Source organism: Anolis sagrei, chromosome 11 (assembly GCF_037176765.1).
Source record: "Anolis sagrei isolate rAnoSag1 chromosome 11, rAnoSag1.mat, whole genome shotgun sequence".
Classification (NCBI taxonomy): domain Eukaryota; kingdom Metazoa; phylum Chordata; class Lepidosauria; order Squamata; family Dactyloidae; genus Anolis; species Anolis sagrei.
In genome coordinates, this window is record NC_090031.1 from 5,791,226 (window position 1) to 5,810,106 (window position 18,881).

Below are 18,881 nucleotides of genomic sequence, written 5' to 3' on the forward strand. Positions count from 1 at the left end.
AACTATAAATCCCAGCAACTACAACTCCCAAATGCCAAGGTCTATTTTCCCCAAACTCCACCAGTGTCCATATTTAGGTATATTGAGTATTTGTGCCAAGTTTGGTCCAGACAGTGAAAATACTGGAAGGGCTTGGTGGGCATTGAACTTGAGTTTGGGAGTTGTAGTTCACCTATATCCAGAATGGACACCCATAGCACTTACACACATACGGATTTTCATTTTTATTGTATAGATATACAATAATGTATAGATATGTATAGATATAGATAGATAAGATATAGATATAAATAGATATAAAATAAAATAGAATATTATTATTATTGCTTTGAAGATGGGGAGGTCTTCAGAAAGAACTGGCTCTTCAACGAATCCCTGAATTGATGGACCTATCTTTCCAAGGGAAAGTACAAACGGTACCCATTAATGCCATTGTGGAGAGATTGATCAGGGAGGACCTCCACTTAGTTTCCAATCGTTCATAGAATCACATCATCTAGAGTTGGAAGACACCAAGAGTACCCCATTAATGCCACTGGAAAGAGATTGATTAGAAGGCATAGGGCAGAAATGGTTCACTTATGCAATTTTCCAATCATTTCCATAAGGCTTTTTTGGGAGAGAGCTCATTATTGCACACCCCATAGAGCAGAGCTCTAACTGATTGACCTCAGAGCTTGGCCCCGAATCTCCCAGTATCATGAACCATCTTCATCCAAGACATTGACAGAGGAGAAGGCTCTGTGCACATCTCCAGCTCAACCGTTTCCAAGACTCGCTCACTTGGTCGCTGCAACTTCCAAAGAACATCCTGAGCATCATTGATTTTACTTCTTTCATGTCCTCCTTCTTCCCAATCTTCCTGATGCCAGAGTTCGGGTTCTTCTCTGCTTAGAAATGTAGTGGGTCCTCAATGTGCACTGCGGTTTGGTTCAAGGACTGACCACCAATCTGTGGATCCTCAAATCCCATTATGTACAACGACAGCAACCCAGTGCTGGAACATGGCCATACAGCCTGGAAAACTCACAGCAACCCAGTTCTGGAACATGGTCATACAGACTGGAATAGTCACAGCAACCCAGTGCTGGAACATGACTGGAATAGTCACAGCAACCCAGTGCTGGAACATGACCATATTGCTCGGAAAACTCACAGGAACCAAGTGCTGGAACATGACCATACAGCCTGGAAAACTCACAGCAACCCAGTTCTGGAACATGGCCATACAGACTGGAAAACTCACAGCAACCCAGTGCTGGAACATGGCCACACAGCCTGGAAAATTCACAGCAACCCAGTGCTGGAACATGGCCACACAGCCTGGAAAATTCACAGCAAACCAGTGCTGGAACATGGCCACACAGCCTGGAAAACTCATAGCAACCCAGTGCTGGAACATGGTCGTACAGCTCGGAAAACTCACAGGAACCCACTTCTGGAACATGGTCATACAGACTGGAATTGTTGCAGCGACCCAGTGCTGGAACATGACAAGACACCCCGGAAAACTCATAGCAACATGGTTTTTGGGATACCTTAATGGAAACAGACAGAAAGTTAATAACTAAGACATATAAGAAACTACTAGAATGGCACTTGGAATCAAAAGAAGAGAAAAACTATATGAGAAGATGGAATGAGAATGTACGAAGAACTATCAGAAAAGAAGAATGGAAGGAAATATGGAAGAAAAGACTGAAGTTTACTTATGCGATAGATCTGAGGGAAAATTGGGTCAAAATATCTCAGAGGTGGTATTTGACCCCAAAGAAACTAGGGAGAATATACAATAATACGAGCACGACATGTTGGAAATGTAAGAGTAACGAAGGATCATTTTTCCACATGTGGTGGACGTGCGACAAAGCCCAAAAATTTTGGAGAATAATACATAAAGAAATTCAAAATATGTTAAAGATACAGATACCAATGAAACCGGAATTATTCCTGCTAGGGATATACAGTAGAAATCTAGACAACAACAAAGACAAAATACTATTTCTTACATTAACGGCAGCAAGAATGTGTTATGCCAGAGTTTGGAGACAAGAAGAGACTCCAAAAGAAGAGGACTGGATAATAAAACTGATAGATATTAGAAATTTAGACAAACTTACCTTCTTATTACTGAAAAATAGAGATATTGGAAGAAAAGAAACAGACTGGAGTGAAGTCATGGAATACTTAAAAAAGAAGAAAAAAGAAATAGTAGTTTAAGAGGGACAATTACAGACTGAAACGAGATAAGAAGTGGGAACGAAGAGAGACAAAGAGTTTAACGAAGAACGAACGAATTGAAAAGATTTCCAGAAGATACCAGGAGGTCACCTTCTTTTTATATATATATATATATATATATATATATATATATATATATATTCTTTTTTATATTTTTCCACCTTTCTTTTTTCTTTTTTCCTATTTCTTTTATTTTTTCTTTCTTTTTTTTTCGATTTTCTTTTTCTTTTATTGCCGCCATATGCTTTGTGGTATGCTATTTTATTTCATGGAAACTTTAATAAAGAATATTAAAAAAAATAGCAACATGGTGCTGGAACATGGCCATGCAGCCCGGAAAACTCACAGAAACCCAGTGCTGAAACATGGCTATACAGCCCGGAAAACTCACAGTAACCCAGTACTGGAACATGGCCATACAGCCTGGAAAACTCACAGGAACCAAGAGCTGAAACATGACCATACAGCTTGGAAATCTCACAGCAACTCAGTGCTGTAACATGGACATGCCTAAACCAGTACTGGAACATGGCCACACAGCTTGGAAAAATCACAGCAACTCAGTTCTGGAAAATGGCCATACAGCCTGGAAACTTCACAGCAAACCAGTGTTGGAACATGACCATACAGCCCGGAAAAGTCACAGGAACCCAGTTCTGGAACATGGCCACACAGCCTGGAAAACTCACAGCAAGCCAGTGTTGGAACATGACCATACAGCTCGGAAATCTCACAGCAACTCAGTGCTGGAACATGGACATACAGCCCAGAAAACTCATAAGAACCCAGTTCTGGAACATGGCTATATAGCCCGGAAAACTCACAGCAATCCAGTGCTGGAACATGGCCATACAGCCTGGAAAAATCACAGCAACTCAGTTCTGAAAAATGGCCATACAGTCTGGAAACCTCACAGCAAACCAATGTTGGAACATGACCATACAGCCCGGAAAAGTCACAGGAACCCAGTTCTGGAACATGGTCATACAGACTGGAATAGTCGCAGCAACCCAGTGCTGGAACATGACAATACACCCCAGAAAACACACAGCAACCTAGTGCTGGAACATGGCAATGCATTCCGGAAAACTCACAGCAACCTAGTGCTGGAACATGGCCATGAAGCCCAAAAAACTCACAGAAACCCAGTGCTGAAACATGGCTATACAGCCCGGAAAACTCACAGCAACCCAGTTCTGAAACATGGCCATACAGCCCAGAAAATTCACAGCAACCCAGTGCTGGAACAGGGCCATACAGCCAGGAAAACCCACAGTGACCCAGTACTGGAACATGGTCATACAGCCCAGAAAACTCACAGTAACCCAGTACTGGAACATGACCATACAGCTCGGAAAACCCACAGCAACTCAGTCCTGGAGCATGGACATATAGCCCAGAAAACTCACAGGAGCCCAGTTCTGGAACATGGTCATACAGCCCGGAAAACTCACAGCAATCCAGTGCTGGAACATGAGCATACAGTTTGGAAATCTCACAGCAACCCATAGCTGGAACATAACCATACAGCCTGGAAAACTCACAGCAACCCAGTGCTGGAACATGGCAATTCAGCCCGGAAAACTCACAGAAACCCAGTGCTGAAACATGGCTATACAGCCCAGAAAACTCACAGCAACCCAATGCTGGAACATGACCATACAGCTTGGAAAACACCCAGGAACCCAATGCTTGAACATAGTCGTACAGCTCAGAAAACTCACAGCAACTCAGTTCTGGAACATGGCCTTACAGACTGGAATAGTCACAGCAACCCAGTGTTGGAACATGACTATACAGACTGGAAAACTCACAGCAACCAGTGCTGGAACAGGGCTATATAGCCTGGAAAACTCACAGCAAACTAACTCTCCATCATTAATCACTTTTGCCGTCTTGAACCCTACTCCGGCATGATGTGGCCCAATGTATCCCGGTCTCTGCCTGCAGTATATTGCAAAGCAAGACTTTGGAGGGGAAAGAAACCTCTCCGCCGGGCCAGACAGACGGTAGCGCATATTTGGAGCCCAAAACCACAGGGCGGGTTTCTCCTTCCCTTACCCGCCTCGCATTCTTTCTCCCTTCTTCACCCCCAAACAGCTGTTTCGAAAAAGGATGCGAAGAATCCCAGCCCGGTTCCAAGGAAAAGATATGCGGTCCCAAGGAAGGCTTGTCATAAAAGTTGTTTTTGTTTCTCTCTCTCTTTTTCATTAAAGAAGCATCATAAAAACCCAGGAACCGTCGCCATCTGCGATAGTGCAATGGGGTCTTCTGGATGTGCGTGCGCTTGAGTTTTCAACACCTTGGGCGCAGACAGATTTCCAATTAGTTAACAACAGTCACCGAAAGGCCCCTTTTCAACTAGAATTAGAGAATCACAGAATCATAGAGTTGGAAGAGACCACATGGGCCATCTAGTCCCAACTCCCCACCATGCAAGAAAAGCACAATCAAAGCGCCCCAGACAGATGCTATCAAGCCATCATCATCATCATAGAGTTGGAAGAGTTGGGCCATCTAGTCCCAACTCCCCGCCATGCAGGAAAAGCACAATCAAAGCACCCTGATAGATGGCCATCCAGCCATCATCAGCATCATTATCCTCATTATCATAGAGTTGGAAGAGACCACATGGGCCATCTAGTCCCAACTGCCCACCATGCAGGAAAAGCACAATCAAAGCACCCCCGACAGATGGTCATGCAACCGTCATAATCATCATTATCATCATCTTCATAGAGTTGGAAGAGACCACATGGGCCATCTAGTCCAAATGCCCACCATGCAGGAAAAGCACAATCAAAGCACTCCTGAAAGATGGTCATCTAGCCATCCTCATAATCATCATCATCGAGTTGGAAGAGACCACATGGGCTATCTAGTCCAACTCCCCGCCATGCAGGAAAAGCACAATCGAAGCACCGCCAACAGATGGCCATCCAGCCATCATCATCATCATCATCATCATCATTATCATCATCATCATCATAGAGTTGGAAGAGACCATATGGGCCATCTAGTCCAACTCCCCGCCTTGCAGGAAAAGCACAATCAGAGCACTCCTGAAAGATGGCCATCCAGCCATCATCATCATCATCATCATAGAGTTGGAAGAGACCGCATGGGCCGTCTAGTCCAACTCCCCACCGTGCAGGAAAAGCACAATCAAAGCACTCCTGAAAGATGGCCATCCAGCCATCATCATCATCATCATCATCATCATCATCATCATTATCATCATCATAGATTTGGAAGAGACCAACTCTTTCAACACTATGATCTAGTCCAACTCCCTGCCATGCAGGAAAAGCACAATCAATGCACCCCAACAGATGGCTATCCAGCCATCATCATCATCATCATCATCATCATCATCATCATCGAGTTGGAAAAGACCACATGGGCTAGCTAGTCCAACTCGCCACCATGCAGGAAAAGCACAATCAAAGCACCCCCGACAGATGGCCATCCAGCCATCATCATAATCATCATCAAGTTGGAAGAGACCACATGGGCCATCTAGTCCAACTCCCCACCATGCTGGAAAAGCACAATCAAAGCACCCCTAAAAAACAGAGTGTGTGGTTTGAATCTCCCTCCCACCCCCCGCCCTCCCCCACCTGGCTTGAAGGTGATTGGCTGGTGCCTCAACAGCTAGAAGGAGGCTTGTCTGCCCCTCGAGCGCCTGGGCCAATCACAGGGCATCTGCCGCCTTGGCATGTCGACGAATCAGGAGGGAGGGAAGTGGGACAAGGGAATACAATGCACTCTTGAATGGATTATGGAGGTACCGGAAATGTCCAGGGGGCCTAACGAGTCCGAACCGGCCTTCAATAAAAGCCAATCGATGATGTCATGATTGATCTGAGATAAGCATCGATGTAAGAGATACTACTTAATCCGTGTTTTCCTCTTGCAGTCAGGCAGGGTGATTTTGGGTGAATGTCTTTAATGGAAAGGCTTGAAAGGAAACGGGTCAGGAGGAAGAAAACTTTCCGAAGGTCCTCTTTCCCCCATTGTAATGTGATTAAAAAGTCTACCAAGTGATTATCCCCTTGATGGTCTGCCTCCGAAGTCAAGGAGATATTTCTTTGTTATTTTTCCATGCAAGATATGTTCTAAGATAAGGGTTTCCACAATCGCTAATTGTCTCTTCAGAGGCAGGGCAACTTCCTTATACATTTTTCCTCAAGGAGATGGGAAGGGGGCAAAAGGGTCAGGAGAAGGTTACATACACAGGAGAAAATATGAAAATATAGAAATCATAATACAGAGAGTAAACCCAACTACCCTCCCCCAGTGTCCATAATTCATATTATTCATATCCATAAAGGGAAATATATCCATGAGGGGGAAAGAGAGTCCCTTGTTTCTGAGATGGGGGACCATCAGGAGCCCAGATGGAAAAAGTCAAATACTTTTGTGGCATGACATTCACACTACAGCATGTCAGACTGAAGTCGAACATGACCCCCTCCTCCTATAAGTTACTATCTCTTATAGGAGGAGGGGGTCATGTTCGACTTCAGTCTGACATGCTGTAGTGTGAATGTCATGTGTGTTAATGTGTACTGTGTGGATTTATCACTGCACCAGATCTGGCCCTCTTTGCAAAATATTTGGAGACCCCTAATTTAGAGGGTTATGAATGAGCCCCTTGTCTGGATGGACTTTGCGATGCCTCCATCCATCCATCCCAGCTGTCCTCCCAATCAGCTGTGCTCGGTCCCAGTTGCGCCGTCCCACCTGTCACGTTGGGCGCTGAAGCCTTCAGGCCCCACAAATGTCCCTTTGGACCAGTTGTTCTCCTCTTTAGCAGGAGACTCGGCACTCTCTCTGGGTCAGTCCCTCTCCTCTGTCTCCCCAGCTGCATCTTTTCCAAGCGAGCCTCCTTCTCCTCCTTCTCCTCCTTTCCAATGGGCTCTTTGGTTGCCAAGCTTCTCCTGCCAACTTTGAGCAGCCTGGCTTTCCTCCCGACCATCAGCATCGCCGCCAAGAGGCAATTCCACATGGAAGCCATGGTCTATTTCTTCACCATGTTCTTCGTTGCGGTAAGCATCGTCTCCCTCGGCTTTCCTTCCCCCCCAAGACCATTTCTTTCCCCAATTGGCTTCATACAGCGAGATGTCTTTGAGTGTATGTTCATTTTGCATACCAAACCCTGCTCTTTTTCATGACCTTGGTCTAAGGATAATAATAATAATAATAATAATAATAATAACAACAACAACAACAACAACAACAACAACAACAACAACACAGCACACATGCACATGGGGTCCAAGTGTCTGATGTTCGTCTCTGAATATCAGGCTCTTCCCAAGGGCCTAGAATATTATTATATTATTGTTATTGTTGTTATTGTTATTATTATTATTACATGTATGTAATAACACAGCACACATGCACATGAAGTCCAAGTGTCTGGGATTCGTCTCTGAATATTAAGCTCTTCCCAAGGGCCTAGGATATTATTATTGTATTGTTATTATTACTATTATTATATTGTATTATTATTACATGTACGTAATAACATCACACATGCACATGAGATCCAAGTGTCTGGGATTCGTCTCTGAATATCAGGCTCTTCCCAAGGGCCTAGGACATTATTATTATTACTACTATTATTACTATTAATATTATTACTATTATCATAATTATATTGTATTATTACTATCATATTGTATGATTATTACATGTACATAATAACACAGCACACATGCACAAGAAGTCCAAGTGTCTGGGATTCGTCTCTGAATATCAGGCTCTTCCCAAGGGCCTAGGACATTATTATTATTAATTCTATTATTATGACTATTATATTGTATTATTTTTCCTATTATCATATTGTATTACTATTACATGTACATAACATTACAGCACATGTGCACATGAGGTCCAAGTGTCTGGGGTTCGTGTCTGAATAACAGGCTCTTCCCACGGGTCTAGAATATTATTATATTATTATTATTATTATTATTATTATTATTACTATTATTATATTGTTTTATTATTACATGTATGTAATAATACAGCACACATGCACATAAGGTCCAAGTGTCTGGGGTCCATCTCTGAATATCTGTCTCTTCCCAAGGGCCTAGGACATTATTATATTATTATTATTATTATTACTATTAATATTATTACTATTATCATAATTACATTGTATTATTACTATTATATTGTATGATTATTACATGTATGTAATAACACAGCACACATGCACATGAGGTCCAAGTATCTGGGATTCGTCTCTGAATATCAGGCTCTTCTCAAGGGCCTAGGATATTATTATTATTACTATTATTACTATTACTATTACTATTATATTGTAATATTACTATTACTATTGTATTGTATGATTATTACGTGCGCCTGGGCCAATCACAGGGCTTCCATGGTACGCCTGAGCCAATCAGGAGGCTCCTGCCGCCTCGGCGCTCCAGCGAATCAGAAGGGAGTGAGGCGGGACAAAGGGATACAATGCATTCTTGAGTGGGTTATGGAGTTTAATATCCAGGAGGCTTAATGAGTCCGGAACCGGCCTGCCAGCAAAGCCAATCTTATTGTCTTGTGATGGGTCTGAGATAAGCATTGATCACTTAATCCAGGTTTTCCTCTTGCGATCAGATTGGGCACAGAGGGGGAAACTTTTGGTGAATGTCTTTTGTGAGATGGAGGACCATCAGGAGCCCAGGTGTGTCTCAGATGGAAAAAGTCAAATACTTTTGTGGCATGATTTTCAGTAATAAATTGGTTACCTTCTGCTATAAACATATGAAAATAGGGCATAAAGCCTTGATTAAATGATATACACCAAATTGACCAAGGCTTAACCCTTAGTATCCAGTCTGGTGTCCTTGCCCTTAGCAAAACTATAAGTTACTATCTCTAATCGGGGGGTGGGTGTCATGTTCAATTTCACATTGATCAAATATGTTTCAGATGGAGACAAAGTAGGTTGGTGGGTGGGTGATTTCCGCGAGATTGGAACTCGAGTCAGGGATTTCGTCTTTCACCGCTGGCCGTGTTTGCCTGGAGGAAATGTGTGGCCGCATCCAGCTGGGCCTCCAGGTGCATATAAAAACTAATAGAATTAAGGATGGGGAGCCAAAGAGGGGGATGCAGCTGTGCCGGGGCCTCGCAGCCAGGTTTTTCGGCTCCGGCTTCCAGCCTTCCTCCTCCTCCTTGTCCTCCTCCTCCTCGTCGTCCCTTTCTCCCCAACAGGAAATTCTTCAGACCAGCGAAAGCACGTGGAAGCCCAGACAAGGGCTCCCGCAACAGCCAGAAACATCTGTGCGCATCGTCTGACTCCCGGCTTTGCGTTCCCAACTTATTTTGTCCCCGGCGATCCGCACTTCTCTGCTTTAATACCAAAATTTCTCAATAATAATAATAATCAGTTAGACCAACAAAAAGGCCAAAAGGGAACCTAGGATAATATAGTAGAGGTTGCATGGATTTGCTTTTGCCAGAGCCCACTGAGGTCCGACTACACACTGTCAAGTTAATGCAGTTTGACCCCGCTTGACCTGCCGTGGCTCGGGGCTACAGGGTCCTGGAAGTTGTAGTTGGACTATAGGTGTCTCTAGATTGTAGAGCGAGTGCAATTTGCTCCACTTTAACTCTAATGGCTCAAGAATATAGACTCTTGGGAGTTGTAGTTTGACTATGAGTGCATCTCAGGAGTTGTGGTTTGACTATGGGTGCATCCTGGGAAGAGTAGTTAGACTATGGGTGCATCCTGGAAGTTGTAGTTTGACTATGAGCACATCTTGGGAATTGTAGTTGGACTATGGGCGTATCCTGTGAGTTGTAGTTTAGCTGTGGATATCTCCTGCAAGTTGTAGTTTGACCGTGAATGCATCCTGGGAGTTATAGTTGGACTATGGGCACATCCTGGGAATTGTAGTTGAACTCTGGGTGCATCCTGGAAGTTGTAGTTTGACTATGGATGCATCCTGGGAATTGTAGTTGGACTATGGGCGCATCCCAGGAGTTGTAGTTTGACTATGGGTGCATCCTGGAAATTGTAGCTGGACTATGGGTGCATCTTGGGAATTGTAGTTGGACTATGGACATATCCTGCGAGTTGTAGTTTGACCATGAGTGCATCCTGGGAGTTGTAGTTGGACTATAGGCACATCCCGGGAGTTACAGTTTGACTATGGGCACATCCTGGGAGTTGTAGTTGGACTATGGGCGCATCCTAGACATTGTAGTTGGATTATGGGCACACCCTGGGAATTGTAGTTTGACTATGGGTGCAACCTGGGAGTTGTACTTGGACTATCAGTGCATCCTGGGAATTGTAGTTTGACTATGGGTGCATCCTGGAAGCTGTAGTTTGACTATGGGTGCATCCTGGAAATTGTAGTCTGACTATGGGCACACCCTGGTAATTGTAGTTGAACTCTGGGTGCATCCTGGAAGCTGTAGTTGGACTATGGGCGCATCCCAGGAGTTGTAGTTTGACTATGAGTGCATCTTGGGAGTTGTAGTTGGACTATGGGTGCATCTTGGGAGTTGTAATTTGACTATGAGCGCATCCTGAGAGTTGTAGTTGGACTATGGGTACAGCTTGGGAGTTGTAATTTAACTATGGGCACATCCTGGGAGTTGTAGTTGGACTATGGGCACGCCCTGGGAATTGTAGTTCGACTATGGGTGCATCCTGGGAATTGCAGTTGGACTATTGCCGCATCTCCACTGTAGAACGAATGCAGTTTGAACTGTCATGTCTCAAAGATGTTGAGCCCTGTGAGTTGTAGTTTGACAATGGGTGCACCTAAACCGTAGAAGGAATGCAATTTGTTCCACTTGAACTTCAACGACTCAAAGCTATAGAGTCCTGGGACTATGGAGTTCGACTATGGGTGCAGAACGAATGCAGTTTGAACGGGTATGGCTCAAGGCTAGGGAATCCTGGGAGATGTAGTTTGACTAAGCAAATATATACATTTTTTCCCCCTGCGACAGATTTACCATGCGTGCGAAGGGCCTGGTTTAGCCATTCTCTGTTTCATGCAATACGACCTCCTGGAATATTTCAGCATCTATGGGACTGCGCTATCGATGTGGGTATCACTGATAGGTAAGTTCAATGAGATGGGGATAATAATAATAATAATAATAATAATAATAATAATAATAATGGTGGTGACAATTATGGATTTGGCACGCGTCCCGTCGGATTTCCATCGCCGATTTAGGCACCAAAACAAAACATTCGATCCCAGAGTTGCGATGGCTGTCTGGGACGTGAAGGAAACCATGTTGGTCTCAAAAGGTCGGTGCGCTGAATATTATGGGCTGTTTTCCAAGGACTGCGAATCCAGCCGCGCAGCTGCGAGAGCTCGAAAGAGCATTCAGGCGCCCAAAGGGAGCCATAACTTTTCACGGCAATGACCCTATGCGCCGCTCAATGACAGCTTCCAATAATTCATCGCGCCGTTGACGAAGTGTGAATCAGGTGCCGGGCTCGGAGAAAGCAGCCTCGGCACAATTACAGAGTTGTAGTTTGGCGAAGCCCCAGCTTTCTCAAGACCTTGCCAAACTACAACTCCCGGGGTTCCATCACACGCAGCCAAGGCCGTTTGAGAACATCAAGAGGTATGAAGGTTCCACCTAAACATTCCTGATGGTAAGAGCGGTTTCACAGTTGGATGTGCTGCATCAAAGTCTCCATCCTTGGAGGTTTTGAATCAGAGGATGAATGGCCATCTGTCGGGAGGGATTGGATTGTGTCTTCCTGCACAGAGGCGGAGGGTTAGACTGGATGGCCATTGGGGTCCCATCCAACTCTATGATTCTGTGATTCTATGACTCCCATAACTGTCTTTCTTGGAAGTGCCTGAATCAGAGGCTGAATGGCCATCTGTCAGGAGGGATCGGATTGTGTTTTCCTGCACAGAGGAAGAGGGTTTGACTGGACGGCCCTTGGGGTCCCATCCAACTCTAGGATTCTGTGATTCTATGGCTGTTTGTTGGGAATGACTCCCATAACTGCCTTTCTTGGAAGTGCTTGCATCAGAGACTGAATGGCCATCTGTCGGGAGGGATTGGATTGTGTCTTCCTCCACAGAGGAAGAGGGTTCGACTGGATGACCCTTTGAGATCCCATCCAACTCTAGGATTCTATGAACTTCCAAGATGAAGCCATTCAAGGTACAATGGGTGATGATGGAGCCTCCATCTTTGCAGGCTTTCAAACAGAGGCTGGATGGCCATCTATCTGAAGGGCTTTGATTGTGTCTTCCCTTATGGAAGAATAAGGTTGGACTGGATGACCCTTTGAGGTCCCATCCAACTCTAGGATTCTATGAACTTTCAAGATGAAGCCATTCAAGATACAATGGGTGGTGATTGAGCCTCCATCATTGGAGGCTTCCAAACAGAGGCTGGATGACCATCTATCAGAAGAAGTTGACTGTGTCTTCCTTTCTGGCAGAATAAGGTTGAACTGGATGACCTTTAGGGTCCCTTCCAACACTAGGATTCTATGAACTTTCAAGATGAAGCCATTTGAGGTACAATGGATGGTGATGGAGCCTCCATCTTTGGAGGCTTTCAAACAGAGGTTAGATGACCATCTATCAGAAGGAGTTGACAGTGTCTTCCTTTCTGGCAGAATAAGGTTGGACTGGATGACCTTTAGGGTCCCTTCCAACTCTAGGGTTCTATGAACTTTCAAGATAAAGCCATTTGAGGTACAATGGGTGGTGATGGAACCTCCATCTTTGGAGGCTTTCAAACAACCCTGATGGCTGTCTTGAATCATGTCTTCATGTATGTTGGAAGGAGGCTGGACTGGATGACCTTTGGGGTCCCATCCGATTTTACGATTCCGTGATATCCTTCTTTGCTTTACTCTTCAGCCCTGGCGGAGTTTGACGAGCCAAAGAGGTCCACCTTGGTGATGTTTGGTGTGCTCACCATCGCCGTCCGGATCTACCACGACCGGTGGGGATACGGCGTCTATTCCGGACCCATCGGCACCGCCGTCCTCATGATCACCGTCAAATGGGTACGTACGCTCCCCGAATGCCCTAAAAAAAATCCAAGGAAGAGTATTCCTGTTGATGTTGTTTGTTTATTTGTTTGTTTGTGAATGCAACGCCTTGTCCGCTCTTGTCTTTGTCCAGTTGCAAAAGATGAAGGAGAAGAAAGGACTCTATCCAGAGAAAAGCGTCTACACTCAACAGATCGGACCCGGCTTCTGTTTCGGAGCGCTTGCTTTGATGCTGAGGTTCTTTTTTGAGGTATGTTTGGCTCTGAAATATATAGATATAGGGTGCATCTACACTGTGGAATTGGAATAATAGAGTTGGAAGAGACCCCTTGGACCATCTAGTCCTACCCCTTGCCATGCAGGAAAAGCACCATCAAAGCACCCCTGATAGATGGCCATCCATCCATAATAATTATTATTATTATTATTATGATGTTAATAGAGGTGGAAAGGACCATATGGGCTACCTAATCCAACCGCTTGCCATGCAGGAAAAGCACCATCAAAGCACCCCTGACAGATGGCCATACAGCTATAATGATGATGATGATGATGATGATGATGATGATGATGATGATTATGATGATGTTAACAGAGTTGGAAGAGACCCCATGGACCATCTAGTCCAACCCCCTGGCATGCAGGAAAAGCACAATTAATGCACCCCTGACAGATGGCCATCCAGCCATAACAACAACAACAACAACAACAACAACAACAACAACAATAACAGAGTTGGAAGAGACCCCATGGACCATCTAGTCCAACTCCCAGCCATGCAGGAAAAGCACAATCAAAGCACCCCTGATAGATGGCCATCTAGCCATAATAGTAATTATAACGATAATGATGTTAATAGGGGTGGAAGGGACCACATGGGCCGTCTAGTCCAACTGCTTGCCATGCAGGAAAAGCACCATCAAAGCACCCCTGACAGATGGACATCCAGCCATAATGATAATGATAATGATAATAATGTTAAAAGAGGTGGAAAGGACCACATGGGCCATCTAGTCCAACCCCCTGACATGCAGGGAAAGCACCATCAGAGCACCCCTGACAGATAGCCATCCAGCCATAATAGTAATTATAATGATAATGATGTTAATAGAGTTAGAAGAGACCCCGTGGGCCATCTAGTCCAACCCGCTGCCATGCAGGAAAAGCACAAAGTACCCCTGGCAGATGGCCATCTAGCCATAATAGTAATGATAATGATAATGCTATTAATAGAGGTGGAAGTGACCCCATGGACCATCTAGTCCAACCCCCTGCCATGCAGGAAAAGCACCATCAGAGCACCCCTGATAGATGGCCATCCAGCCATAATAATAATGATAAGGATGTTAATAGAGTTGCAAGAGACCCCATGGACCATCTAGTCCAACCCCCTGCCATGCAGGAAAAGCACCATCAAATCACTCCTGACAGATGGCCATTCAGCCATATTGATAATGATAACGATAATGACGTTAATCGAGGTGGAAGAGACACCGTGGACCATCTAGTCCAACCCCCTGCCATGCAGGAAAAGCACCTCTGACAGATGGCCATCCAGCCATAGTAATAATGATAATGATGTTAATAGAGGTGGTAGGGACCACATGGGCCATCTAGTCCAACCGCTTGCCATGCAGGAAAAGCACCATCAGAGCACCCCTGACAAATGGCCATCCAGACATCATCATCATCATCATCACACAGTCCTAGACGCTTGGGACATGTTTGAGTTGTGATTTTGTGATACTAAATCCAGCATATATATCTCGTTTGCTGTGACATACTGTGTTTTTGTGTCAGTAAAATAATAATAATAATAATAATAATAATAATAATAATACCGATAATAATGTTAATAGAGTTGGAAGAAACCCCATGGACTATATCGTCCAACCCTGCCATGCAGGAAAAGCAAAATCAAAGTACCCCCGACAGATGGCCATCTAGCCTCTGTTTAAATGCTTCCAAGGAAGGAGCTTGCACCAGACTGAGGCAGAGAGTTCCACCACTGAACAGCTCTTACACTCAGGAAGTTCTTCCTAATGTTCAGGTGGAATCTCCTTTCCTTTGAACCCAACTCAATTCATGAATAAGCTGGTGATGGGATGAACTATTTTTTCCCCCCACAAAAAATAATAAAATAACATGCACATCATTCACAAGTGATAAGTCAAAAGGAGAAGACGTTCCACGTTCAGAGCAAAGGGAGGGTTTGGGAAATCTTCAGATTCCTGGGCGAAGAGATGCTACCATTTTAGGTAAGCGGCCCTGAGCTCCCAATCCTAGCTCGGCAGTGTTTTGCAACTGAGTCACTCTCTGCAATCTCCCCACTCCCTGCCCCACAGTTATGTCCCATTTGTCAAGGTTTGGCATGCTTTTCAGGATCTGATGGCAGCGCTTTGGGCAGCTGGTAGGGGAGGTGGCAAGCAAGGGGAGCCTTTGCAGGGTTGTCAACAGATAGCGTCGAGTTTTGTCGAGTTTGTGAAGAGTTTGGAATTTCAGACTGAATGGGGATTGTGCATGGGAAGTTTGGCCCAATTCTATGGTTGGTTGGGTTCAGAATACTCTTTGATTGTAGGTGAACTATAAATCTCAGCAGCTACAACTCCCAAATGTCTATTTTCCCCCAAACTCCACCAGTGTTTACATTTGGGCATATGGAGTATTTGTACCAAGTTTGGTCCAGAGTCATCATTGCTTGAGTCCACCATGCTCTCTGGATGTAGGTGAACTACAACTCCCAAAACTCATGGTCAATGCTCACCAAACTCTTCCAGCATTTTCTGTTGGTCATTGAAGTTCTGCGTGCCAAGTTATGTTCAGTTCTATCGTTGGTGGGGTTCAGAATGCTCTTTGATTGTAGGTGAACAATAAATCCCAACAAGTACAACTCCCAAATGTCTATTTCCCTCCAAATTCCAGCCGTGTTTACATTTGGACATATGGAGCATTTGTACCAAGTTTGGTCCAGAGCCATCATTGCTTGAGTTCACAGTGCTCTCTGGATGTAGGTGAACTACAACTCCCAAAACTCAAGATTAATGGCCACCAAATCCTTCCAGTATTTTCTGTTGGTTGTGGGAGTTCTGTGTACCAAGTTTGGTCCAATTCCATCATTGGTGGAGTCCAGAATGCTCTTTGATTGTAGGTGAACTATAAATCCCAGCAACTACATCTCCCAAATGACAAAATAAATCCCCCCTCCAACCCCACCAGTATTCAGAGTTGGGCGTATCGGGTATTTGTGCCAAATTTGGTCCAGTGAATGAAAATAATCCTGCATATCAGATATTTATATGACAATTCATAACAGTAAAAAGTGATAGTTATGGAAGTAGCAATGAAAATAATGTTATGGTTGGAGGTCACCACAACATGAGGAACTGTATTAAGGGGTTGCAGCATTATGAAGGTTGAGAAACACTGGTTTAGTTGGAAACAAAGTAGGTTGCTTGGTTAGGGTGCGTTCAGTGAGATTGGAATTCAAGGCTAAGAGGTCGAAGCATGGCTTTGGGTGACTGTTATGATGAGTTTGAAATCATGGAGAAATTGAAAAGGGTCTGGCCCTGCAGGAGAGACCCTGCGGACCCACCAAAGAGGGCTCGCTACAATGGTGAGCAAAGAGAAGCCCAATTTAAAAGGTTTTTCCTAAGTTCCCAAAAGAAATCTCACCAAAGTTAAAGGAAGCGCCACCGAGATGGTTTTATTGCGATTCAGCTGAAAAGGATGCAGAAAAGCAGTATTTCGCCAAGCTGAGCATAACATGTGTACAAATAAAAGCCTTTTTTATACAGAAACAGAGTTGCCAGGTTTGAATCTCCCACTCCCCGCCCCTCTGCCAGCTCAACAATGATTGGCTGGCGCTCTACAGCTGGGAGGAGGCTTGGCCACCTCCTGAGTGCCTGGGCCAATCGCTGGGCTTCTGCGGCCTCGGCGTCCTAACGAATCAGGAGAGAGGGAGGCGGGACGAGAGGGAAACAATGGATTCTTGAGAGGATTATGGAAATTCAGGAAATGTCCAAGGGGCTGGCGAGTCCTAAAGGCCTACAAGCTAGCCAGACTATTGTTCTGAATGTCTGCAATAAACATTGATATCTAGCGATACCGCTATAATCCGGATTTTTTTCCATGCCAATACAGAGGAACAATGGGGGAAACTTAGGTGGATGTTTTAGTGAGAGAGATGTCCTTGTCCTTACCAAAACTATAAGTTACTATCTTTTATGGGGGAGGGGGTCATGTTCAACTTCAAGGTTCCATGCCAGTGACCAAATAAATAACCAAGTGACTCTTCTCTTGCTCCAGGAGTGGGATTATACCTACGTCCACAGCTTCTACCACTGCTCCTTGGCCATGTCTTTCGTCCTTCTCCTGCCCAAGGTGAACAAGAAGGCCGGCAACGGGGGTGCCCCTGCCAAGCTGGACTGCTCCACACTTTGCTGTTGCGTGTGAAGGCGGGCGGAGGAAGACGCCCACCCGCTATCAAGACTTTGGGCAATTCTTCTCCCCCAAAATGGCATCGATAATGACCAACCTTGGCAAGGCCCTCTTGACTTTGGGGTTTGGGTCAGGGTTTTGCTCCCTGTTCTTCAAGGCAAGACTTGGTGGGGTGCCTTTTGCCGGTGCCAAGTGGGCACAACACACCATTTGCCGGTCAAAAAGGTTCTGGTTTGTTGCAATGCCAATCTACAGCTTACAACTATACGATAGGAACGGCCTTTCCCCAAATCCAGTCCATTCCCACTTATGGAAAAGAGAAGCACAGGATTGTATATTTTGGCAAAAGGTAGATTTGCGTGAAGCTCGACAACGAATCAGATAGGATATGATAGGATTATTATCATTACCCTGTTTTACGTTCTTAAATGAGACCCAAACACTAAAAATAGTAGGAAGGGAAGAGTAATGACTTTTGGGATGGCAAAGGTGTAACCAGGACCATCTTCGCCAGTGAGAGAACATTATTATTATTATTATTATTATTATTATTATTGATATTATTATTGATATTATTATTGATATTATTATTGATATTATTATTGATATTATTATTGATATTATTATTAGTATTGTACTAACTTGGGGACCTGGTGATGCCCGGGTTATTTGAAAAGGGCATTTGTCGGATTGGTTATTTGTCGGCTGGGTTCAGTGCTTTCTGGAGAAGGGTGAACTACAGCTCCCATATGGCAAGGATAATCATCCCCCAAAACATGTCTGTATGTGCAGTTGGCCATGTTAGGTCTGTGTGCCAAGTTTGATCCAGATCCGACAACAGCTGAGTTCAGGGCTCTCTGGATAAAGGTGAACTACAACTCCCATATGCCAGGACAATCACCCACAAACCAGGCCTGTATGCACATTTGGCCATGTTAGGTCTGTGTGCCAAGTTTGATCCAGATCCGACAACAGTTGAGTTCAGGGCTCTCTGGATAAGGGTGAACTACAACTTCCATATATCAAGGACAGTCACCACCAAACCAAGCCTGTGTGTACAGTTGGCCATGTTAGGTTTGTGTGCCAAGTTTGGTTCTGATCTGATGTTGGCTAGGTTCAGAGTTCTCTGGATAAGGGTGAACTACAACTCCCAGATGCCAGGACAATCACTACCAAATCCCGTCTG

The 18,881-nt window shown here is 44.6% G+C and overlaps 1 protein-coding gene across 1 annotated transcript; it reads left to right on the forward strand.

The window, feature by feature from the left end:
• Positions 1 to 6,885: 6,885 nt before the first annotated feature.
• On the forward strand, positions 6,886 to 18,257 carry MYMK (myomaker, myoblast fusion factor). Its single transcript, XM_060757455.2, is given in 7 exon segments — positions 6,886 to 6,948; positions 6,950 to 6,997; positions 6,999 to 7,292; positions 11,227 to 11,341; positions 13,125 to 13,273; positions 13,392 to 13,508; positions 17,564 to 18,257. Coding segments are annotated over 7 exon segments (933 nt in total). The 3' UTR covers positions 17,711 to 18,257.
• The last annotated feature ends 624 nt before the right edge of the window (positions 18,258 to 18,881 follow it).